Raw genomic sequence first — 26,809 nt, 5'->3', positions numbered from 1 at the left:
CACTGGGAGGGAGGGAGGAGTGAAGAGAGTCTGCAAAACCTCATCCATATGATTTCCTCCATGCCTCAACTCTTCTGGCCTCCCAACAATTAACATACAACATTAGAATAATTCTTCCAAGTTCTCTGGTATGCCTTGTCTTACCTTATACCTTATCTCTCAGTTCATCAACAAATCCTTCTCAAAACTGGCCAGTCAGATCATTCCATCCCACACTATTAGTATTACAGGTGGGCCTTGTTTAGCAACCACAGTTGGGACCAGCAACTCAGTCATTAAGCAAAATGGTGAAACCATGACTGTGCTTATGATCTTACTTCAGCTTTCCTTTGCTTTATAGATCTGTGAGGGCCATAAATGGGGGGAATTGGTCGCAAAGTTAGTTTCATCACCGTCATAACTGCAAATGGTCTCTAAACAAGACAGTCACTGAATGAGGACTACCTCTATTATATTTATTATTATTGTAGAGACACTTTGGTAGAGATTAAGGCACCAGTCTAGAAACCCGGAGACCATGCATTCTAGTCCCACCTCAGGCACAAAGCCAGCTGGATGACCTTGGGCCAGTCACTCTCTCTCAGCCCTAGGAAGAAGGTAAAGGCAAACCACTTCCAAAATCTTGCCAGAAAACTGCAAGGATTTGTCCAGGCAGTGCCAGGAGTCAACAATAACTCAAAGGCACACACACACAAAAAGATCTCTAGCATATAATTGAAAATCTGATATGTAATCACAAATTCTGCAGCTGCTTTGCTTTAGCTTGCAAATCTCTCAATTTGATGTGGCTCTCCTAGCCTGATTGTCAAATGCAGCTCTAAATCTTTGCATAAAGTTCTGGTAATTATCCAGTAACAGATCATTCCTTTCAGTGAGGGGCACATCCCATTTCGTTGCCCCTTCTTTCAGCAGACTCAGAACAAAAATCATCTTGAAATGAGCTGTAGAAACTTCTGCTGGCTATAACTATAGCACTATAACAATTCATGCTGTGTTGTAAGTCAAAGATTGATCCTGGGCACTTCCAGACTTCTCCAACAGACTCACACAACAGCAAAGAGATATTTGTTGGGCTGCAGGCTAGCAAGCTAATCTCTTCCTCTTTGCTTGTCAAAGCCGCGCACCACTTCTTTGCTTTGTGTGAGCTGCAAAATAACAAACTCACTGCTCAATTAGCTAATTATTTCCCACTTTTGCCTTAACTAGGCACCCAATATCTGCTAGACCCTTAACAATGTTGCTACTCCTTGCTAATATGTAATCACCTCTTGCTGATGCCTAAACTATACAGCTATTTCTTGATTTCCCCAAAAGCAATTTAAGCAATGAGGGGGCAGGGGGAAGAGGCTGAAGGGTTATGAAACTTGACCAACAAAAGCAGCCCCTTGTGGTGGTTTTGTTATGGCTTACCCCTCCTGATGCTCCCCATGGCCACCATCACTGATTAGGAAGGGAACTCTCCTATGTAAATGCCCAAAATTATTCAATAAAACTTTGTTAATTGCTTTTATTCTGGCATCTCTTACTCATTTCTTCTTTGGTTTCCGATCTGCAGCCAGTTCAGACAGCAATACCCTATCAGACTGAGGATTCTGGAGTTCTTCCTTTTTTTGCGAAAATACAGACAATTGCCTTTTTCTCATCTGGCACTTCATCTATTCTCCTGATTTTCTCAAATAAAATAGAGGCTCAGAAAGCCATTATATGTGCTTTGATAAGCTGCTTTGCAACAGAAGATTCTCAGAGTTTGCAATTCAAATACCATGAAGGTAGTCAAAGAAGGATCTTCCATTCATGGAAACAAAAAAGAAAGCTACTTCACACAGCTGAATATGCATCTGGTCATGATTAAGGACTGGCAGATACAGTAGGTATCATGGAGAGGTACCCTTTCATTACTCACCAATGGGCATCTCCACAATCAGCTGGTTTTGTGCACTGATTTCTATATTGAAGGATCCCCACTCCCATGATAGGACTACAAACATTAATTTCAGAAATTATACAGAGAAAAGCACCAATTCATGCGGCAAATGGGTGCCACATAAAACACTGCTGCACGGAGACAGCTACGGTGAAGTAAGTTGTGTCAAAGCATCTTCCACAGGACCACTGAGGGCTCCAACTTCAGTCTGTCCAAAACTGCAATTTCAAATGGACAAATCATGCAACTTTTAAAGGAGCACTATGAAGGGAAAGGAAAGGAAAGGAAAGGAAAGGAAAGGAAAGGAAAGGAAAGGAAAGGAAAGGAAAGGAAAAAGGAAAGGAAAGGAAAGGAAAGGAAAGGAAAGGAAAGGAAGATGCTTTAATCTCGGACTTGGAAAATAGCAGCAAGCAGCAAAGTATATTTATAGTAAAAGCAGACTACACACAGGAAGAGAAAGTTAGTACTAATTGTAAATGCATCATTTTATTGCATGTTTCCTTTTGAGTGAGATGGGTGGTGACGAAATTTGATAAATAAACAAACAAATAAATATTTCAGTACACAAATGTAGAAGTTAACCAGAATAAAACTATACTGTAAAGAAAAATGAGAATAAAAATATAAGCAATTCTTTTATTATATATTACTCGCAGTCTAAACACACATGAAATAGCAGGACTATGCAGCTTAGCTTCTAATGTCTTCCTCTCTCACACACAGACACACCTCGAAACATTTTAGAACAATCTCCTCTTAAAGGTATTTACCCAACTTCCACTGACTTCAATCCTTTTTTTTAATGCTTATGCATCCCCCGCCCAGCTGTCATGGAGTATGTGTCATGTGATTTATTGCAGGCTGTGCAAGTGCAAGTGAGGTGGAGAGACATCTGACTTTGTGAAAGTGCCATCAGCAGTGACTCTGGGGGGACAAGATATGAGCCTGTCCTACAGAACTCCTCCCTCCCTCCCCCCAGCAAAAAGGAACCCATGTTTAAGAGCCTGAGAATGCTCCAGTAAAAATTTTCTCTCTTTCAGGGTACAGTAAGGGAAGTTTAGGAAGCGCTGGGGGAAAGTTTACAAGATACAATTGGCTAAAGATGATACTGGCTCCAAAAAATCAGCAGTGTTACAGTATCAACCACATCATCCTTACAAAGATGAAACGGCTAAGTAAAATGTATTATATTATATGTGATCATAATAATTATAGAAGAAATTGGTGAGCAAATATATCAAACAGAATTTCTCAGTTTATGAGACATCAGCAAGCTATCATCTACAAATTCAAATTTTAATGGTAAAATTGTAAAAAAAATATAAAACATTAACAATGCAATAATGTGCATATTAATATTAACAAAAACACTGAGATCTCTCCCTCCCCCCCTGTGCAAATGCACAGACAAGTATACACACTTTAAACCTCTATTTGATCATGTCAGATATAAATTTGGTAAGTGACTACTGGCAGAAAAGGACATCATCCACATCCACACACATAATCTCTAATTATATTTACTTAGATCTTGACTGCAAAACTCTCAATGACCACTAGATGGCAGGAAAGAGATGTAGATACTTTAACTCCTTGCTGCCATCTAGTGGTTGTCAGTATTTTTGTAGCCCAGATCCAGTAGCCCCAGTGAAACCTTCTTGCAAACAGCTAAAGACCCATGTAGTGTTCCAGTGTACGAATACCCTAGTACTGACTGTCACAGGGTATCATGAATTATCTGTGATTCAGTGGTTTGCAGTTTCAAGCACTAATATGTGTAAAAAGAAATTAAATGAACTCAGCCATTACAACTGAGCCTAATAAACTTGTGCAATATGAGTTGGGCTGAGTACTGTATGAACATTTCAAATGACTATTTCTGGAAGAAATAAAAATTAAGAGGACTTTATATATTCACTATGATCCTACTTGGATCACAATTCGTTCAGCACAATTTCGATAAATTTCTCAATGCAATAGTAAAAATTAATTGCATATATTAGGAAGTAATTAGAAAAATAATTAATTAATTTAATTAGTAAAATCAATCATTCAAATAACCAATTAATTAGAAAATTAATTGCATATATTAGACAATAGTCCTGCATAAATTAAATTTACCCCAATTTGCACTCATTACTCCCTCCAGGCAGATTACAAAGAAAAAAAATCATCTGCCTTTATTATTATATTTCTTCTTTTCAGATATACAGTGCATTTACTTGGAAACACTGTTTCTGTTGACCCTTCACACTAATACTGTATGATAATGGGAATAGAACACAGATTTTGCATATGGAAGAAAAAATTTTATTAAAATGTTTTTGTTCAAAAACATTGGGAAATGATTAAGCAAAATTTTAATTACAGACTCAGGAAATTACTGACCCACAAAAGTTGCTCTGCTATCAAAATATGAAAATCTATGTATTTCTAAACTACGATAAGCTTCAAGGTTATTTAAAATGTGTGTAAGTCGAAAGCAAATATGCAAAACTCAAGGGAAAAAGGGGTCTAAAATATAATAAATACATACAATAAGCTTAATGCTACAAACATCTCAAATAATTGTGAAAACAGTATCTATTTCTGGAGAACCACTGTAATATTCTAGCATTATACTAATGGTTAGTACAACTGTTGTTTATTCATTCAGTCGCTTCCGACTCTTCGTGACTTCATGGACCAGCCCACGCCAGAGCTTCCTGTCGGTCGTCAGCACCCCCAGCTCCCCCAGGGACGAGTCCGTCACCTCTAGAATATCATCCATCCATCTTGCCCTTGGTCGGCCCCTCTTCCTTTTGCCCTCCACTCTCCCTAGCATCAGCATCTTCTCCAGGGTGTCCTGTCTTCTCATTATGTGGCCAAAGTATTTCAGTTTTGCCTTTAATATCGTTCCCTCAAGTGAGCAGTCTAGCTTTATTTCCTGGAGGATGGACTGGTTTGATCTTCTGGCAGTCCAAGGCACTCTCAAAATTTTCCTCCAACACCACAGTTCCAAAGCATCGATCTTCCTTCTCTCAGCCTTCCTTATGGTCCAGCTCTCGCAGCCATATGTTACTACAGGGAACACCATTGCTTTAACTATGCGGACCTTTGTTGTCAGTGTGATGTCTCTGCTCTTAACTATTTTATCGAGATTTGTCATTGCTCTTCTCCCAAGGATTAAGCGTCTTCTGATTTCCTGACTGCAGTCAGCATCTGCAGTAATCTTCGCACCTAGAAATACAAAGTCTTTCACTGCTTCTACATTTTCTCCCTCTATTTGCCAGTTATCAATCAAGCTGGTTGCCATAATCTTGGTTTTTTTGAGGTTTGGTTGCAAGCCAGCTTTTGCACTTTCTTCTTTCACCTTCATCATAAGGCTCCTCAGTTCCTCTTCGTTTTCAGCCATCAAAGTGGTATCATCTGCATATCTGAGATTGTTAATGTTTCTTCCAGCGATTTTAACTCCAGCCTTGGATTCCTCAAGCCCAGCATGTCGCATGATGTGTTCTGCGTACAAGTTGAATAGGTAGGGTGAGAGGATACAGCCCTGCCGTACTCCTTTCCCAATCTTAAACCAGTCCGTTGTTCCGTGGTCTGTTCTTACTGTTGCTACTTGGTCGTTATACAGATTCTTCAGGAGGCATACAAGATGACTTGGTATCCCCATACCGCTAAGAACTTGCCACAGTTTGTTATGGTCCACACAGTCAAAGGTTTTAGAATAGTCAATAAAACAGAAATAGATATTTTTCTGAAACTCCCTGGCTTTCTCCATTATCCAGCGGATATTGGCAATTTGGTCCCTAGTTCCTCTGCCTTTCCTAAACCGAGCTTGTACATCTGGCAATTCTCGCTCCATGAATTGCTGAAGTCTACCTTGCAGGATCTTGAGCATTACCTTACTGGCCTGTGAGATGAGTGCCACTGTTCGATAGTTTGAATATTCTTTAGTGTTTCCCTTTTTTGGTATGGGGGTATAAGTTGATTTTTTCCAATCTGATGGCCATTCTTGTGTTTTCCAAATTTGCTGGCATATAGCATGCATTACCCTTGACAGCATCATCTTGCAAGATTTTGAACAGTTCAGCTGGGATGCCGTCGTCTCCTGCTGCCTTGTTATTAGCAATGCTTCTTAAGGCCCATTCAACCTCACTCTTCAGGATGTCTGGCTCTAGCTCACTGACCACACCGTCAAAGCTATCCCCGATATTGTTATCCTTCCTATATAGGTCTTCTGTATATTCTTGCCACCTTTTCTTGATCTCTTCTTCTTCTGTTAGGTCCTTGCCATCTTTGTTTTTGATCATACCCATTTTTGCCTGGAATTTACCTCCAATGTTTCTAATTTTCTGGAAGAGGTCTCTTGTCCTTCCTATTCTATTGTCTTCTTCCACTTCCATGCATTGCTTGTTTAAAATTAATTCCTTATCTCTTCTGGCTAACCTCTGGAATTCTGCATTTAATTGGGCATATCTCCCCCTATCACTGTTGCCTTTTGCTTTCCTTCTTTCTTGGGCTACTTCTAGTGTCTCAGCAGACAGCCTTTTTGCCTTCTTGGTTTTCTCTTTCTTTGGGATATATTTTGTTACCACCTGTCATGTTCCCGTTCCGATGTTTATGGTTCCTCGTAACGTTTCGCATGTCATATCTGCAGTTGCGTGCCTGCCTGGCCACGCTGGTAAATTTCCTTTGTGCTGACTTGTAATCTTCTGGAATGTATGTTTGGGTTATCTCTGCTGTTCAAGGTTACTTTCTCAGGCCGATTCTAACGGTTGCTAGCATCTGGGGGGTGGTTGCTATGCTAGCCTGAGGGGAGGGTTCGCAACGGGAGCAAGGCTTTTTAAGTTTGCATTTGGTGCGCTTTTGCTCATTCTCAGCTTTCTTCGTACTTTGCATACTATTCATTCAATAAATTAGTTTTCTCTAGTAACTACTGATGAGACTCCTTTTATTGGAATAGGCAATCATTACATAAAGCTGAGAATCTTTAATATCAGTCCGCTAGCATCCATCCAGTTTCCTGTGAGGAGTTTAATTAGCGATGACTGAAACTGCCCCAACCTCAACCACCGGCTCGGGAGAAAGTCAGCTCTCCAGAGGGGGGGAACAAGAGCCCATGGGACCGCGGAGAGAGGGGACTCTTACACCAGGGTCGGATGACCTCTCCGAGGCAACGGATTCCAGTTGCGATACTGAGAAGGCAGTGAAGTCAGTGGTAGTCAAGAAGACGGAGGGACCCTTGTATGGGTCGCCACCAGCCCCAGCCAAGCCGGTGTATTCCTCGCTGTTTCCGACCGTGCAGATCACCAAAAGGACGAGAGCAGTGACACCAATGGAGATGGAGACGGAGAAATCCCAGCAGCTGGAGGCGAGGATGAAATCCATAGAGGATTTGTTGGAAAAGTTAACCTTTACCAGGGACACTCAGAAAAAGAAAAAGACGGGAGGTAAAGAAGGTAGTGACTCGCCCGACACCTCCGCATCCCCAACCCCCCCTCCCCCAGTAGGCAAACAGAGAAAGCCACGGAAATATTGGGGGGGAGGGCCCCCGCCGAGCAAGCCTCCAAAGAAAGCCTCCTTACCTTCCCCAAGTAGGGATCAGAAGGAGAGAGGACGGAGCCGGGAGGGGGGGAGACGTGTGAAAGTTCGACTGGCAGAGGCTCAAGAAATAGCACCAGAGGTGCAGGAGGAAGAGCCACCACAGCCACGAAAGGCTAAGCAAACAAAAAAGAGACACGATAGCCCAACCCGGGTCCAATATCAAGACTTTAATGTGAAGTTTAATGGGGATCCTACAAAGCTGTCATTTTTTTGACGAATGCACACAGCTATATGGAAGAGTTTGGGAGCGTGTTTTGTTCTGAGCGGGCTAAGATTAATGCTGTCGCGACCCAACTAGAGGAGAGGGCAGCAGACTGGTTCGTGCGGCTGGTTGACATGGACGCTTTGGAGTTGGATTGCTTTGATGATTTCATGTGGGCAATGAAAATGCATTTTGGTGATCCTCTAGCTGAGGAAAAAGCAAAGGTAGCCCTAAGGGAGTTGGTTCAAGGCTCCAGATCAGTCTCGGATTATGCGCTGGAGTTTCAAGCACTCTCCGGCAAAGTAGAGGATTGGTCTGCCACCACCCTTGTAGAGATGTTCAAAGATGGACTAAGACCAGATATACTACGATGGGCAGTTGTACGGGACGACCCAGCAACGCTATATGAGTGGATACAATTGGCTGCGAAGGTTGAGCAAGCCCAAGCTAAGTATACTCAAACTAAAAGAGGTCCCAAACAACAAGCGATGGGGAAACCTACAAGGCCAGCAGCTACTGCTAGCAAACCAGTGAGACGGTCGTGGCAAGAAGAAAAAGAAAGCCGTTTTGCCAAAGGATTGTCCCTGCGGTGTGGTAAGGAGGGGCACCTGGCAGCTGCATGTCCCCGCAGGAAACCAGAGGAACGGAGAGACAGATCGGGGGGGAAATCACCAGTGGCACCGAGGAAGCTGAAAGCGACAGTAGCAGAGCTGGTGGAGGATGTGGACTTGTTTTATGGTGGGCAAGACGGAAAAGAAGCCTCCCAACCGGCAGAAAACTCCAGCCACCTGCTCTAAAAAGCGCCAAAGAGCAGGTGGAAGAAGAGGGGCGCGATCATGTCTTGGTGAGTGGAAATTTCCCAACGTTAATCGTGAGACTTAAGCTCGGTTCCCCTACAAAAACTGTGGAACTATGGGCTATGATTGATTCTGGATGCTCACGTTCCTTAATGCATCCTGATGTAGTAGCTGCTTTGGAGTTACCCACCTTCCCGTTGAAACGTCCCATGATTTTCACCCAATTGGATGGATCTATATTGGGGGGAAAACCAGTCACCCAGTCTACAGCGTTAGTGGCTTTGCAACCGGGTAGCCACTGGGAAAAGTTGCCCTTTGTAGTTGCACCGGTGGGTGGTCCCTTGGTCATTCTGGGGATGCCTTGGTTTGTTCAACAGAACCCTAGTATAAACTGGGTACACCGAACTGTTACTTTTGCAGATGGGTTCTATAAAGCCCCTCCTGGGGATGATGAGGAGGAGGATACCAATGTGGGGAGGGCAGCAGTGTCAACGCTGCATACCCTCGCTGTACCGTTGGAAGGGCTACCGGACCAATACCAGGACTTTGCCGATGTGTTTGGGGAGAAGGAGGCAGATCGGCTGCCGCCTCATCGGAAAACTGACTGTGCCATTGAAATTCTTCCCAATGCCAAGTTGCCCAGACCAAAGGTATATGCAATGACCCCAAAGGAATTGGCTACTCTTCGTGAATTCATAGACAAAAACTTACAGCGGGGCTTCATAGAACCAGCCAATTCACCAGTGGGTTCTCCAGTACTCTTTAGATAAAAGAAAGACGGAACTTTAAGACTATGCACGGATTTCCGTGGGTTAAATGCAGTCTCCCTATTAAACAAATCTCCCCTCCCGGTCATCAAGGAAATGTTAGCCCACTTGGTGGGGGGGAAAATCTTCTCTAAATTGGACTTAAGGGAGGCGTATTATCGCATTCGCATTCGGGAGGGGGATGAATGGAAAACAGCTTTTAATTGTGCATTTGGGGCTTTTCAGTATAAAGTGTTACCGTTTGGATTGGCTGGGGCACCTGGGGTTTTTATGCAATTGATAAATGAGGTCTTGCACGACCACTTGTTCAATGGGGTTTTGGTTTATTTAGATGACGTGTTAATATATTCAAAAACCATGAGGGAACATGTGCAATTGGTTAGGCAAGTGTTAACCAAATTGAGAAATGCTGAATTGTATGCCAAGCTATCCAAATGTGCATTTCATCAAACACAAATTGATTATTTGGGGTATAGGATTTCAGATAAAGGCATTGAAATGGATCCTGCCAAAATTGAGGCTATTTTAGTATGGGAGCCCCCACGCACACGCAAACAACTACAATCTTTCCTCGGATTTGCGAATTTCTATCGTCCATTTTTAGAAAAATTTGCTGAGATTGCCTTACCCCTAACTGAATTACTCAAAACAAAGGGTGTGGGAGACACCCGCAAATCAAAGAATCCAGGGGCACTCCTAAAATGGACGCCTGCTTGTCAACAGGCGTTTGACCAACTCAAGCGACTGTTTACCTCTGAACCAATCTTGCAACACCCTGATCCTGACAGACCATTTGTGGTGCAAGTCGATGCCTCAGACTTTTCTATTGGTGCCCTCTTATTGCAAGGCGATGAGCAAGGACAATTAAAGCCTTGTGCTTATCTGTCACGTAAATTCTCTGAGACAGAGAGACACTGGCATGTTTGGGAAAAGGAGGCTTTTGCGGTGAAAGCCGCTTTGGAGAATTGGAGGCATCTATTGGAGGGGGCGGCACACCCTTTTGAAGTGTGGACTGATCATAAAAACTTGGAGTCCCTTACTGCCTCTCGTAAGCTCAGCCCTAAGCAAGTGCGATGGGCTCAGTACTTCAGCCGCTTTGATTTTAAACTCAGATTCATTCCGGGAAAGAAAAACTTTTTAGCTGATGCACTGTCGCGCCAACCCCAGGATTCAGGAACAGCCCCAGATGTGGTGGGAACCCTCTGGACAGATTCCCAAATGGCACTAGCAGCAGTCACTCGCAGTCAGACGCGAGCGCAGCAACCTGACACTCCTGCCGGTCCTAGCGCGATACATGTATCCGTTCCTGCAGATTTGCAACAAAGGTTTCTGGCAGAGTTGAAATCGGATACTTGGTTGCAAAACAATCAGAGCGAGGTTACTTTGAAGCAAGGTTTGGCATGGAAAGATGATCGCCTCTATGTGCCTGTAACCTTGCGCAAAACCGTGCTATTCAGGTCTCATGACGATAAAACAGCTGGGCATTTTGGCTTTACAAAAACTATTCATCTAGTGCGTCGACAGTTCTGGTGGCCAACCCTCCGGTGAGATGTAAAAGCCTATGTCAAGTCTTGCCCTGTCTGTGCTACTGCAAAACGAAAAGGGGGGAAACCCCAGGGCTTTGTGCAGCCAGTGGCCAATCCCTCCCACCCCTGGGAGGAAATCTCTATGGATTTTATTGTGGATCTACCTCCTAGCCAGAGAAAGACTGTCATTTGGGTTGTTAAGGATTTTTTCTCGAAGCAAGCTCATTTCGTCCCTTGTGCGTCTCTACCATCTGCACAACAGCTGGCCCGCCTCTTTCTAGTTCACGTGTACAGATTACACGGTAGCCCCGCCCGCTTGGTGACCGACAGAGGAACACAATTTACTTCACACTTTTGGCGGGAATTTATGAAACTATTGGGCACTAAACAGGCGCTATCCATGGCTTTTCATCCCCAAACGGATGGAAATACTGAGGCGGTTAATGCCACGTTGGAGCAATATTTACGTGCTTTTGTTAATTATCAACAAGACAACTGGGTAGACCTCCTGCCATTTGCTGAAGTTGCTTACAATAATGCTGTGCATCAAAGTACTGGGGTGGTGCCCTTTCGTACTGTATTCGGCCATGACTTTGTCCCTATTCCTGAATTGCCTCCACCATCTACCTCGCCCACCTCCCCGACCGATTGGGCCTCACAACTGGCAGATTCCTGGCCAAAACTACAGCAAGCTTTAGCCGATGCTCAAGCCACTTATCAACGACATGCCAACGAAAAAAGGGCACCACAACCTCTTTTTCAAATAGGGGATAGAGTATACCTTTCCACCAAATACATCAAATCCCCTCAACCATCCAAAAAACTGGCGCCCAAGTTCATAGGTCCATTTCCTATTGTTGCTCAGATTAATCCTGTTACCTTTAAGTTGGACTTACCTCACAATCTCAAGCGCTTACACCCTGTTTTTCATTGCAGTTTGCTTAAACCATTCGTGGAGTCTACCCATTGGCATCCTGAGCCGGCTGCACCTCCCCCCATAATGATTGATGGTCAACAACATTTCGAAGTCAAGGAAATACTAGACTCTAGACGTTTCCATTCCACTCTGCAATATCTGATTCGCTGGAAGCATTTCTCTCATCCAGAGTGGGTCCCTGCACAACATGTGCGCTCTCCCCACTTGGTTGCTCAGTTTCATGCTGCTTACCCTGATAAACCTGCGCCTTAACAATTAAGTTTTTTTTTCTTGTTGGGGGGGGCAGTATGTCATGTTCCCGTTCCGATGTTTATGGTTCCTCGTAACGTTTCACATGTCATATCTGCAGTTGCGTGCCTGCCTGGCCACGCTGGTAAATTTCCTTTGTGCTGACTTGTAATCTTCTGGAATGTATGTTTGGGTTATCTCTGCTGTTCAAGGTTACTTTCTCAGGCCGATTCTAACGGTTGCTAGCATCTGGGGGGTGGTTGCTATGCTAGCCTGAGGGGAGGGTTCGCAACGGGAGCAAGGCTTTTTAAGTTTGCACTTGGCGCGCTTTTGCTCATTCTCAGCTTTCTTCGTACTTTGCATACTATTCATTCAATAAATTAGTTTTCTCTAGTAACTACTGATGAGACTCCTTTTATTGGAATAGGCAATCATTACACCACCTCCTGAACAATGTTACGAACTTCTGTCCATAGTTCTTCCGGGACCCTATCTACTAAGTCCAGTCCCTTAAATCGATTCTGCACCTCCACTGCATATTCCTTAGGAATATTAGTGAGCTCATATCTAGCAGATCTGTGGGTCTTCCCTAATCTCTTTAGTCTGATCCTAAATTGTGCAAGAAGTTCATGATCTGAACTACAGTCAGCTCCAGGTCTTGTTTTTACCGACTGTACAGATGTCCGCCACCTTTGGCTGCAAAGGATGTAGTCATTCTGATTTCGGTGTTGTCCATCTGGTGAAGTCCATGTATAAAGCCGTCTCTTAGGATGTTGGAAGAGAGTGTTTGTTATGCAGAGTGAATTGTCTTGGCAAAATTCTATCAGCCTATGTCCTGCTTCGTTTTGTTCTCCCAGGCCATGCTTACCTGTAATTCCAGGTATCATTTGACTGCCCACCTTAGCATTCCAGTCTCCCGTGATGAAAATAACATCTCTTTTAGGCGTGTTGTCCAGTAGGTGCTGCAGATCCTCATAGAACTGCTCTATTTCAACTTCTTCAGCATCTGTGGTTGGGGTGTATATTTGGATCACTGTGATGTTAGATGGCTTGCCCTGAATTCGAATTGAGATCATCCTATCGTTTTTTGGATTGTATCCAAGCACTGCTTTAGCCACTTTACTATTAGTTATGAAGGCTACTCCATTTCTTCTGTGGTCCTCTTGTCCACAGTAGTAGATCTGGTGGTCATTTGATGTGAAGTGGCCCATTCCAGTCCATTTCAGTCCACTGACGCCCAAAATGTCTATCTTTACTCTTGACATCTCACCAATAACCACATCCAATTTGCCCTGGCTCATAGATCTTACATTCCAGGTTCCAGTGGTGTGTTGATCCTTAGAACATCGGATTCGCCGTTCACCACCAGCACCGTCGGCCGCTAGCCGTCCTTTCGGCTTTGAGCTAGCTGCGTCATCACGTCTGGGGCTAGTTGAGCTCATCCTCTGTTCCTCCCCAGTAGCATTTTGACCATCTTCCGACCTGGGGGTCTCATCTTCCGATGGTATACCGACATATCTCTGGTTGTACTGATCCATTTAGTTTTCACGGCAAGAATACTGGGGTGGGTTGCCATTACCTTCTCCAGGGATCGCATTTAGTCTGACCTCTCCGTCATGACCTTCCTGTCTTGGGTGGCATTCAGCATAATTCTGTGTGTGGGAGGGTGCCTTCATGTCAGTGTTGACTCCTTGCAACTGCCTGGACTAGTCCCTGCAGCTTTCTTGGCAGGATTTCAGTTTGGTGTAGTGGTGAAGGCAGCTGGGCTAGAAAGCAAGAGGCTGTGAGCTCTAGTCCCACCTCAGTCATGAAAGCCAGCTGAGTGAGTTTCAGCCAGTCCCTCTCTCTCAGCCCAACCCACCTCACAGGGTTGTTGTTGTGGGGAAAATAGGAGGTGGGAGTATTAGGTATGTTTGACAACCTTGAGTTATATATAAAAAAGGACAGGTAAAATAATAATAATAATAATAATTATTATTATTATTATTTTGGAAGTGGTTTGTCATTGCCTCTTTCCTAGGGCTGAGAGAGAGGGACTGGCCCAAGCTCACCCAGCTGGCTTCGTGCCCAAGGTGGGACTAGAACTCTCAGCCTCCTAGTTTCTGGCCTGGTGCCTTAACAGGCTTTCATTTAGCATGAAACGTATTATAAACATCCCACTGCCTGTGCTACTCTGAACATAACAATCAATTTTCTACATCACATATTATAAGAAATTGTATTTAGCATAATAATACTAGAATATTTCTTGTAATATTGGGTGTAGAACACCTTGGTATTATGATTGTTATGTTCAGAATAGCACAGGCAGAGGGATGTTTCTGACATAGGTAATGCCACAACAGAAGCACAGAAAAAAATTAAAGGATGTCAAAGTGCAAATGCTACAGATATTTAAATGCATCAAATATTGTATTATTTTTTGCAATTTTTAATTTTGCAGTGTAATTAATGAAATAGTAAGAATGTTATGAGAACATAACAAAGAAAATAGCCAGTGTGGCATAGTGATTACAGTGTTGGACTAGTCTATCCTCAGTCACAAAAGCTCACTGTGTCACTTTGGGCCAGTTACTTTCTCAGCCTAACCTACCTCACAGGGTGGTTGTTTGGGGAAGATAGGAGGAGGGAACACTGTACATACATTGCCTTGAGTTCCTCAGTGAAAAGTGGGATATACATCCAATAAATAATAAAATACTATGCCAGAGAAAAGGAATGGCAGGAATAAAAGAGAATAAAAAGATGCCCCCATGTAAATATCCAGTATTAATTCTATCTTTAATCATGTATGTAAAATATATGAAAAAACAGTCTCATCCAGCTATAACCAAAGATGTGGACAATACTTTCTCAGGAAACACAGTTTTAAACCAGTTCTTAAAAAGTATTAAGATTCTGAGATGTCCAAATGGGTAAGGTGTCTGGGGAGAGGGGCTGGCTTTAAAGGGAAAAAAGTCAAATAATTTCTAAAAAAATGTCAAACCATCACTAGATGAAGTGTACTGGAGCAAACAATTTGGTTTAGTAATAGTGAAGATCAAATTCCCACATCAGTATTGTTGCCTTCACAAATTGCTTTCACGCTTGCACTTTATTGCAAAGAAGACTTACTTGCTCATACTTTCCAATATTTGGGAATTTAATTCCTTAGGATTCTGTTTTCAAAACCCAGAACATTTTCAGTTTATATTTGTGTTACATGAACCTGACTAAATAGATGACAACCCATATGATTAGCCATTTTTAAATACACACACACACACATATACTTATACACTGTACCTCTACACAAAGCCTATGAAGGGGAAAAAGCAAGTACCCCATTGTAGTCATACAGAAAGCTTCTGAAATGTTTTTTGATAAACAGTTGCATGGGGAATCAGAGATACATGTAATATGGTGAATTAAAAAAAGAAACTTTCACTATCCTATTCTCAACTATAAACATGCCATTCCAATAAAAAACTTGTATTTTAACTGCACTGTTAGGCAGTTCCATTTTTTCATCCTAAGACTTCCTTATTTATATATATAATTTTTATTAAAGAAGTTTTTCCAGAGAGTAAAAACAATACAAATTTTAAAGATAAGAAGAAATTATTAATAGAAAAGTGAAAAAGAAATAGAGAGAGAAAAGAAGGAAAAAGAATAATAAGAAAGAACAATAAATAAGTGGTTTCCAATTTTCTTAACAGCAGTTATAAGTACATTTAGATTTCACCCTCTCTCTCTAAGGTTACATCAAAGTTTCTATAATCTACCCTTTCTATTCATCAAATCCATAAATCATTTCATTTTTTTCTTTTTTCAGCAAAAAGTCCATAAGGGGTTTCCAGTTATTAATACATGTAATTTATCTTTCTCTAAGCAAACAAGTTAATTTTGCCATCTCTGCTAATTCCGTCATCTTCACCAACCACTCCTCCACCGTATTTCAGAATCTTTCCATTTTTGTGCATATAGTTGACTTGCAGCAGTGATCATATATAATCTTCCATGGCTTTTTTCTAGTTGTCTGTCCATTAATCCCAACAAAAAAGTTCATTTCAGTTGATTTTAGTCTTTAAATTTTTTTATATCAGTCTATGTATTTGAACTCAAAATGTTCTGGCTTTTTTACAAGTCCACCAAACATGATAAAATGACCCTTCACACTGTCTACATTTCCAACATAAATTTGAGGTACCTTTATACATTCTAGATATTTTTTCTGGAGTCATTTACCAACAATACATCATTTTGTAAAAATTCTCTTTTAAGTTATAAAATAATATGAATTTCAATCCTTTCAACCACATGTTTTCCCACTGTTCCAACAATGTGTTATGTCCAAAATTCTTATCCCATTTTATCAAACACTCTTCCACTTGTTTGTCCTCCATTTCAAATTTTAACAAGAGTTTATACATTTTGGCAATTACATGTTCATCATTTGTACATAATTCAGTTTCAAATTCTGTCTTTTGCTGCTCAGTTCCAAATGTCTTATTACCTGCCTTGAATCTTTCTCTTAGCTGTGCATATGAAAACCACTGAAAACTGAATCCCTCTGCAGCCAATTGTTCTCTTGATTTCATCTTGTATTCTCCATGTTCTTACAACTCTTGATAGGTTAACCATTTCTCTTTGCCTGCTGTTTCCTTCCTGTAAAATGCTTCTTGTGCTGAGACTCATAAAGGCATTTTTGGGCACAGTCTAGTCCATATTCTCAATATGGCACTTCTGACATACAGTAGTGATTTTTAAAATCTACATTAACCTTAACTTTATTGCACCATAGAAAGCCATGCCATCCAAATCTCAGATCGTGTCCTTCTAATTCTAAAATTCTTTTCTCAGCAGCACCCACTCCTTCATCCAAACCAAACAGCTGACTGCAAAATACAGTTTTAAATCAGGCAATCCCAATCCTCTGGAAGTGGGTACCCGGATTTGAACCAGGACTTCCTCATGATGAAAAAAAAAAGTAAAAATAAGAAAATAAACAGTTAATTTTGCAGTACCAGGACAGCAAACTAAAGACCTGGGCACGACCAGCTTTGCCTGCCTTTGAGACTGTACGGCCATAGCAAAACGGTATCATCTTTAAATATATCTTTTCTTATTTAAATGCAGAATGAGGCAGTTAGAAATTATTTAGCTATGCCAATGAACTGTGTATTTGTATTAGTGCTATTCTTAAAATTAACTATATTAAAAGATGTTAATCATGCATGACAAAATTAAATTAAATCTGGAGATTTAATCATACACATTAAAGCAATAGCTGTAAAGAATATTGTTAGATTTCTCCTGCCAAGCTGGACTAGAAACTGATAAATAGGCACTCAAGGATATAAGAACTTCTGATAACATGAAATACCATAGAAAAGCCACAAAGAAACTATTACGTACAAATTCCAGCAATTGCTGTGTATCAGATGCAAGGCCTATTTACAAGTGATACCAAGGTTCAGGTTCTTGTTCCTCTTTCTGTTCCCAGCTTTCCACCTTTATTTATTTATAACATTTATATGGCCACCCAACTCAAACAAGGTGACTATGGGCAGCATACAAAAATCATTAAATGAAAACAAAAGAAACACATACCATTACAATAAAATACTGTAGAACAGTTACATGGAGATCAAAACAAAAAGCTTGTATCCCACCAAATGGGAACTCTGCTCATCCTGATCCAAGGGCTGGGGAAAAAGCCAGATCTTAACTACCTTTCTAAAGGCTTGGAGGGCTGGGGCCGTTTATTGGGGGTGGGGAATCATTTCAAAGGTAGAGACCACCACTGAGAAGGCATGCTTCTGGGGTCCCACAACAATGGGACATTGTTTCATCTTGTGCCCTCTCTGTTGGAGCCTGTGGGACAGGCAGATACCACTGGGAAAAGGCAATCCCACAGGCAGTTCACTCCTGTGCCATGCAGTGCTTTACAGGTGATGACCAGCACCTTGAATTGCAACCGAAACCTATACGGAGCCAGTGCATCTTGTGAAGGTGTCACATGGGTGTAAAGAAGAATGCCTGTAACTACTGCGCAACTGCATTCTGGACCAATTGAAAATTCCAAAAAGTCTTCAAGGGCAGCCCCAGGTAGAGCAGGTTGCAATAATTCAATCAGGAATGACTAAGGGTGAGTGACTGTGAGCAGGATCCCCAGTCCAGGAACAGGTGCAACTGGTGTACAAGACAGAGTTGTGCAAAAATCCCTGTGCTCACAGATGTCACCTGCTCTTTGAACAGGAGCTGCAAGTCTAAGAGGACCACAAAAATTGCACACTGAATCCGAGCAGAGAAGTACAACCCCATTCAGAGTCAAAGATGAAATCTCTCCAGTTCCAGGAACTAGGGGGCCCCAAACCCACAGCCACTCAGTCTTGGTAGGGTTATGCTGAAGCCTGTCCTTCCCCATCAAGACCTCCAGAAACTTGACACTGGAGCAGATCTTCTGCAGCTTAACTTCATCAGCCAGGGGTGGAATATATAACTGAATATCATCAGTATACTGATGATACTGCATGCCTGCTGACAGATGACCTTCCCCAGGGCCCTCATGTAGATCAGGGGTGTCCAACCTGTGGTCTGCGGGCTGCATGCGGCCCCAAGGGTGAAGCACACGAAGAGTAAAATTAGAATTAAAATATCTGACGAGCACCTTGAGAACTCACTGAGAATTACAACCACTTTCATCAAACCAGACATTGATGCATTAGTTTCACAAAAGCAAGGTCAAATATCCCAATAGTTTTATGTTGCCCTCTTTTTTAAAATTTTATAATAGAAAATATTACAGAATAAAGTTTTATTACTTATATACATTAACTGTATTATATATTTTATGTGCGGCCCAAGACAATTCCTCTTCACTCAGTGTGGCCCAGGGAAGCCAAAAAGTTGGACACCCATGATGTAGATCTTATAAAGGAGAGGGGAGAGCCCCGTGGCACTTTGTAAAACAGATATCTAGGACTAGACTGCTATCCCCAACACTGATTGGAACCAGACCTGGAGGGAGGAGAAACACTGCAACACAGCGCTCCCTACTCCCAAACCCTAAGCCTGTCCAGGATACCATGGTCAATGGTATGAAAAGCTGTCAAGGGCCAGGACTGATACACTACCCCCATCCGAGGCCTGCCACAAGTCATCAAGTGTGACCAAACCTGTTTCAGCACTGGGCCGTGATCTGAAACCTGACTGCAAGGGGCCCAGATAATCTGCCTCTTCTAGGACCCTTCAGCAGTAGGCTGCTCACAATCTCAGCTTTTCCCAAGAAGGGAAGCCTGGAGACTGAATGAAAATTGTCCAAACTCAGGGATCCAGCAATGGTTTCTTGAGGAGGAGACCCTTGCCTCTTTCAGAGCTGGAAGAACTACCATGTCTCTCAAGGCAGCATTCACCAGTGCAGGGATCTACCCACAGGTCCCTCCCTGGAGGCCTTAACCAACCAGGAGCAGGGGTCGAAAATATTGATTTTAGTAACTGACTAATCTGGTATCTAGCTGGTTGTTTGTGATTCTCTGAAAACTGACCTTGTTTATTTATGGACCCAAAATATGCACTACACTGAACTGCTTTATTCTTCTCTTAAATTCAGAATAACATAAAATTCAGCAATAAATGTGTTAAAGTGCCTTTTCCTAAAAAACGGATATTAAAACTAATTTTTTTAAAAACAAATAGAAGTTTTATTTTTTTACAATGCAGAATGTAAAAACTATCTTGGATCATAAGTTAGTAGATGTCTCCATGTTTAATTTCACTTTTTAAGATAAATACAGACAGAATACACATTTTAAAAATGGTAATTATCACTTCCCACAAATCCAGGTACAATGCAGTTGTATCAGAAAGACAGACTGGAATTACAATTATATTATTGTTACATTAGATGACATTTTTGCCATTTCTTCAGGGGAGTGGCTTTTTATAACTTCTTTGATAAACTGTTCAAGTGCAGTAAAGTAGCCTTGACACTGCCAAGTGTCATTATGAGTTCCATCTGGAAATATTGCCAATCTTTTAGTCCGAGCGGGGGAAAGTTCATAAAGTTGCTTCATCATAACTGGAGGAATCAATTGGTCAGCAAGTCCAGAGATGAACAGTGAAGGCATCCTGCACTGAGATATTTTTCTATAAGACAGGAACTTGTTCTTATAGCACCATAAAGGAAGGTATCTCATAGGGAACAAAGAAAACAGAGTGCTGGCCATATGCGGAATACTAAGGAATGTATTCTCCACCATGATGGCAGAAATCCTATGAGAATTTTCGGAGGCCAGGTGAACAGCAACCGCTCCCCCCAACGAACGGCCAAAAAGAAAAATTTTCGTCTTATCAAGATCTGATCTGGTCATCACATAGTCTAGAACAGCCTCAGAATCTAAATAGATGCCATCCTCGCTTGCTTCTCCTTCACTTTTCCCATAGCCTCTATAGTCAACCAATAATAAATTTACTTTCAGGTTTACCAGCATCAGTAAAGCATTTGGTAGTCGGTGCCCAATGTTGCCTGCATTCCCATGAAAGTAAATGACAGTAGGAGAATATGAGGAATTATCCCCTGTAAATCTGAGAAGAATTAGATTGAGCAACACACCATCTTTGGTTTTGATAAAGATATTCTCATGTGGGATGCCAGTAGGCATGGGAACATAGAGCCGTGATGAAGAGGGTTGCTCAGGGAAATAAAGCAACACGTCCTGGAATTTATATAGTATTCCTGTGATAGATACAAATATTAACAGAGGTAAAATCATGCCACCGTACAAATGAAAAGTCACTATCAAAGGTAAGAGAGAAATACGGCAGACACCCCAGGACCATGACACCAAAGCAAGCAGCCATTTTTCAATGGAAGTCCAAAGCATCCATGATTTTTCCATTATAGTAGCCAATGAATCTCTAGTCCATATGAATCCTGAAAGAAGAAAATACACTTAGGCTTAAAACATGAACAAACAAACAAAAAAATGTAAAGCAAAACAAATGGTAAGAGTAATTTATCACAAAAATTAGATTGCTCTGGAAATAAAAGAGCAATGTTTTTGAAAAATAAAGCAAAATGAGTGTCTCATCTCAGGCACTTAAAAAGTATATTTAATTAATTTAACAAATTAATAAGGAAATCAAACTAATTTAAAAATTCATAAATGAAAGAGAAAATAGAGAAGGAAGGAAGGCAGAGAGCTTCAGCCCTTTCTCTTCTTAGGTTTGACTGATGTCTCCTAAATCAAGGCAATTTAAATTAAATTCAAATTTGTTCTCTTCCCCCACTCACCCCAACAGAAGAGAGAAACACAATTTAACTAGATTTAATCAAGTTTCCTCCTGTCAAATCCATGTACAGACATACCAACTTGCAGTAGCAATTGGAACTCATTAGCTGGCAACTCAGAGCCACTAGTTAATGCATAAGTGCAGCATTCAATACTGGTTTGCCTTAGTATGAAGCAAGGCAGGACCTTCATTGCCTGCCATATGATCTCAAAAATAGGAGTGGGCTTTCTTGGCTATGTCTTACCTGAAAATACTTCTACCAACTGAGGCAGCTGAGTTTTACCAACTTCCCTCCTATTCTTGACCTCAGCACTATATTATGCTCTGTTCTAAAGATTTAGATGATCTTACTACGAAAATATGCTGCCTAAAAATTTTCAAAGGAATTGCAAGCTGGATCCCAAAATATGTAAGTGGACAAAGCAGGGCTGTGTAATGCTTTGGATTCGAAGTGCTTCCCAAAGGCATGGGAGTAGCCTTGACTCCTTTAATGAGACACAGACAGGTGCAGTGTTTTCACTCTTGCAGGTTCCAAAGGACTTTCAAAAACAACCCGAAGTATCATCACTATTCCTCAAATTACTATTCAAATGTGAATGTAAGATGCTACAACCAAGTTTCTGGAAGGAGTGGAATAGGTATCACAGACTTTTCCTGTTCTATTACTTAAAGGCAAAAAAAAGGACCAATTTTGGCCTAGATGTGAAATGCAAGCTACGCAATGGCCGAGATCACAAAGTGCTGCAGGACAAAGGAATACAGGTGAAGAATTGGGATAACAACCCAGCTCATGTAAGAAATATTCAATTGCAGATGAATGACATCTTCTTTGCAACAGATTGATAATAGTCTTCTGCCAGAAACCCCACACTGGTTGGGTTAATACAATACTTTAATTAAAATAAAATATGCCACATTATGGCTGAGTGTTGCCTTAAGTATAGTTTAGAAACCATAATTTCTGTCTTAGTATGCTGTGCTAACCCAGAAATTGTGGCTTATTTAATAAATCATGGTTAACACAACTGATTAATAAAATATATGTACCTAGCCACTCCGTCTATTAAGAAAGCAGTTCTGAGAATCAGAATCCTACCAGACTTGCTGAGTGCATGTATAGATAGCAGCTGAGTCCTCATTCTTATACAACACCACTCTAGCTTATAACGTAGGTTTAGGTAATTCTGCCATTCAAGACCTAAGTGTTTCTTCAGACTTGTGATTTCCTCTCTTCCTGCCAATTCAAGAGATACCAGGGCTGGGACAAGGACATAAAGCAGAAGCCCCTTTAGATCCTGCCACTTGCAGATTTCCAGGCCAGCAAGTATTTGCACTGATTTTTAAAAATTCTGTAGGGGAAAAAAAACTTTTTCAAACGTAAGGGTGGCAGAAGTTGTACTCTCTTTCTAAAATACGTGAGATACAGAGTCTTTTCCATCATTTTTAAACTTTCACAAAGCCATGTGTTCTTGCAAAAGTGATGGGTCTCTGCGAAGTGAAAACTTCTTCACTGATGCTTCCTGGAACAGTCATGTTACAATCTCACCTACTACATTTCAGGGGTAAAATTTCTAACTATTAATCATATTTAAATGCAGATTATGAAAAAAATGACGTATTCTGATAACAGAAGCCTTCGTATTAAGCTCAAATGCCTGATTTATCTTTTCTTTCTTTTCCCTTAACATCCCTTTTTCTCTTCTGCATTGCATCATTTTAAACTATAGGCCTGAGAGTATTTACTGACTTCAATTAACATATAACCTGCTCTGGCAGCCTTCTAGGTTGAATGGCAGTATATGAATATTTTAAAATAAATTAATAAGATTCTTCAGTAGAAGCTTAATAATAAGTGCTGAACTTGTAGAATTGATCCAAAGAAACATTTTAAATACAACCACTACCATACAGTAGTATTTACATTAGCATAATAATGATTATGCATATTTTAAAGTTTTATGGGAAATCTATTTACTCTAATTTTGGCAAAATCTGTTTTAAAAAAACCTTGAGGGCTACCAATAAAGCCTACAACCAGATAATGGTTTGATCCAAAGTAGTATGAGCAGAACCATGGCCATGTAGCAGGGTTTCCTGTCTCACCCAGCCCACTGCAGCTTCCTACTCTCCTAAAAAATTGCTTGAGAATCAGATGATCATTCCTGCTGCAGTATCCTTATGACCCCTCAAAACCAGGTGCTCAGTTTTGAGGGACCATCAAGAACAGCACTGGACTGGAACAGACTGCACCTGGATCAAAGAACCAGAAACTGCACTGAACAAACTGATGTGCTTTCCATTCTCATATTAAATCACACAAATCCTAGCCAATGTCATACAGAAAAATACTTTAGATACTCAAATGCTCCAATCTAATGACATGCCGAAAAATGGCTTGGAGAAAATATCACAAGCACCTCATCATTCAGGAATCTAGAAGCATTGTATCAGCACCCATGAATTTGAAATATTTTTCTTCAGCCCTTACAGGGTTGGTGCTTAAAAGCATAATTATGGTTTTGTGCATGGCTAATTAAACAACCTCTCAGGAGTGCTACCTCCTCATATAGTATTCTTAGATAAAACAAATGCCTTTTTATCAGATTTACTAACAAATATGGTAATCAGGAGTGCCAAGAAAAAAAAACTTTTAAGTGCCTGATAATCCAGCACATTAAAAGTAGCAGTATTTCAGTCCTATTGCCAACTACTATAAACTACAAATACAGATGCAGTTATAGAATATTTAGAGACTGATTCCTTTGGGACTACTTCATCTATTTACCATCCATCTGTGCACTAATGTTGGAACTGAACTGCAACAGTAGTATTAATTTTATTCTGGCTTTCTTTTGTTTACTCTTTTGAAAAAAAGATTCATACCAACTGTTGATTCCTGTCATTACTCCAGCCCTGCAAAATATATGAGTAAGGTGTTGCTTGTCCTATAATTGTTTTAGTGTAATAACTGACAAAGAGATGAAAGATTTCCGGTCCTGAGTAATCAGGATTCTAGATTTTTAAAAAATATTCTGCAGACTTCATTAATTTTTCAGCTCCTAAGTCTGATGAGTTTTACCTACAACCTCATGAGAATCATTTAACTGTACCTTGAAAATTAAACTCAAAACAGGATAGGCAGACTCAAAAACTAGAATCCAACAGAGATGGGAATGAGATACCCTTCTTACTTTCTCACATGGTCTCAATTTCTACAATGTTTAATTTTAGGTTTATGTTCAGCTTTGGGCTAAATAAACAAGTCAGATTCACAAACCATGTTGGAAACTGATTTATTTGAAGCTGACCAACTTGTTTTACAAGACAGCAATTGGTTTCTAGGTTATACTGACTCTGAGTTCTATTGAATAAAGTTACCCAGTCACTTCTACCATAGGGGAGGGTCCATAAGTGTAAAGTTTCAAATCAAATTTGTTACACACTGTGCACATAATGTTAAGTTATTGTTTGGCATTACGTGCAGCCTTTCAATTTGCTTTACCGCAAGATCTTAAATGTAAATGTCTTAAAGTAAGCAAATAAAACAATTGCCCTAATTTTTTAGTATTATTTTCTAATACCATTCTGAGTGTCTACATTAGTACTGCAGATGCCTGGAAGGACTGTCAACAGATGCTCTGTATAATACTGAAGAACTATACAAGTAGCCATACTATATTTTACAATAATAGCATGGAGAAAACAATTGAAATTGGCCCCATGCAATCCATGTTTCAAAATCTTTCAATATATGTCCTATAGAAGAAGTTGAGAGAAACCCAACTACACCTTATTTCAGTTCTACAGTCTTTTCACAAAAAGAGTTAAAATATCTAGTGGTTCAAATTGCTTCAACTCACTCTAATAATGCAGGAATAGCAGTATAACTGACTATCATAAAGGCTTTTGGGTATTTGTGTGCTTACTCTAAAGGAAGCATATGATATTCCTGAAATAAGGCAATTCTTTTCCCACACCTGATTAATTTCTGGGTATGAGCTAAGATATTTATCAGCAATCTAATTTAATGTACATAATTAAACCAGATATGGAATTTGGGAATAGGGACGCGGTGGCGCTGCGGGTTAAACCGCTGAGCTGTCGATCGGAAGGTCGGCGGTTCGAAACCGCGCGGCGGGGTGAGCTCCCGTTGTTAATCCCAGCTCCTGCTCACCTAGCAGTTCGAAAACATGCAAATGTGAGTAGATCAATAGGTACCGCTTCGGCGGGAAGGTAACGGCGTTCCGAGTCGTCATGCTGGCCACATGACCCGGAAGTGTCTATGACAACGCCGGCTCCAAGGCTTAGAAACGGAGATGAGCACCGCCCCCTAGAGTCGGATTCGACTGGACTTTACGTCAAGGGAAACCTTTACCTTTACCTATGGAATTTGGGACTGACTGGAGAAACTACATGGTAATATATGCTAATAGAAACATAAAAGGCAGCTGATGCATTCATACCTAACGATCAACTTCTTGAAGGAAATGTCTCTTACATAAGCCATCTCTTTTCAACTTTAGATCAGGAACTGTTTTATAACAAAGAATTCCCACAGGATTTAGTAATGGAGCTAGGACAGAAAATAAAGAAGTTCACACAGTAACTATTTCAATTACTACTATATTTGTTTTGAAATTCTATTCAAGGTATTAAATATTTTAGTAAGCATTATTTTACTGGTTAGTAAGCCATAGGGAAATGTGACTAACTGATACAAACTAAACTGTCAGCCACTTTTGTAAGTTGAGCTGGCACTTCACTCAACTAACTGGTGAAACTACAGTAACAATCCCTTCCAAGTGGCTCTCTTCAGGTCAACCCTGATGCATTACGGAAGATCCACGGTCTGATCCTCCTTTCGGGTTAAAAAAAGTTGTGGAGGCGATTTGGGTAGGGGCTAGGGTAAAGCAGACTAATCTCAGAGAGGCTATCATGTCATTAATTGTTAACTAAGACCAACCTTTCCCAATCTGGAGCAATCCAGAAAGGCAAAACTGTAACTCCCATCTTCCCCCGCCAGCAGAGTCATTTAAGGAGAGAGGGGAAACCCCTATTTCAGAACGGCGAGGCGAAATGTCCTTTTGGAAAGATCTCAGAAATTCCCCAGCCTCACGTATGAGGCAGCGAGGAAGTTTTGAAGAGGAGACCCACCTACATATGCGGAGCCCTTTCCGCGCACCCTGGGGATTTTCTAAAGAAACGCACAGCGTCGACTACTGTGGCACGAAAAGAGAGCCTCCAGGATGCAGGGAGCAGGAGGCGAAGACCTCTATGGACCTGGCGGCGCCCGAGGCCATGGGCACCTGCAGAAGACCCAGCCGGCCGCTTCCCCCACCTCGAAAGAAGAGGACGGCGGCGCCGCTCCGTTTCCTAGCTAAGCGCGCAGGCCTCTGCTCACACCAGCGGAATCCTGAAACACCAACCTCATCGCTCTCCGGGACGGGATATTCCGCATCCCGTCCTTCCTCCTCTTGGACCAGGCTCTCCTCACTTAGCCGTCACTTCCGGGAAAGCGAATCGACGACGCCACAAGTGCTTCCGGGTGACGGGAAAGTGGGTC

At 41.3% G+C, this 26,809-nt stretch overlaps 1 protein-coding gene across 3 annotated transcripts; it reads right to left on the bottom strand.

Moving 5' to 3' along the window:
- Window positions 1-19,631: 19,631 nt before the first annotated feature.
- ABHD13 (abhydrolase domain containing 13) lies at window positions 19,632-26,782 on the bottom strand. 3 transcript variants are annotated; one of them, XM_063317813.1, is made up of 3 exons: window positions 26,673-26,782; window positions 25,745-25,819; window positions 19,632-20,887 (listed from the first exon to the last, which is right to left on the bottom strand). In XM_063317813.1, exon 3 carries the CDS (start codon window positions 20,850-20,852, stop codon window positions 19,839-19,841), a length of 1,014 nt encoding a protein of 337 aa, XP_063173883.1. In that variant the 5' UTR covers window positions 20,853-20,887; window positions 25,745-25,819; window positions 26,673-26,782; the 3' UTR covers window positions 19,632-19,838. The 3 variants fall into 3 exon arrangements, with proteins under 3 accessions (XP_063173883.1, XP_063173882.1, XP_063173885.1); XM_063317812.1 differs by having other exon boundaries at window positions 25,710-25,819; window positions 26,673-26,781; XM_063317815.1 differs by lacking the exon at window positions 25,745-25,819 and having other exon boundaries at window positions 26,673-26,774.
- Between the last annotated feature and the right edge of the window lie 27 nt (window positions 26,783-26,809).

This window comes from Candoia aspera, chromosome 1, assembly GCF_035149785.1.
Source record: "Candoia aspera isolate rCanAsp1 chromosome 1, rCanAsp1.hap2, whole genome shotgun sequence".
Taxonomy (NCBI): Eukaryota; Metazoa; Chordata; class Lepidosauria; order Squamata; family Boidae; genus Candoia; species Candoia aspera.
The sequence above is the reverse complement of the archived record's forward strand: the minus strand, read 5'-3'. Positions and strand labels throughout refer to the sequence as shown.

Bases quoted from the DNA above. Each gene is read 5' to 3' on its own strand.
- ABHD13 (XM_063317813.1), bottom strand. From the start codon at position 20,852: ATGGAAAAATCATGGATGCTTTGGACTTCCATTGAAAAATGGCTGCTT.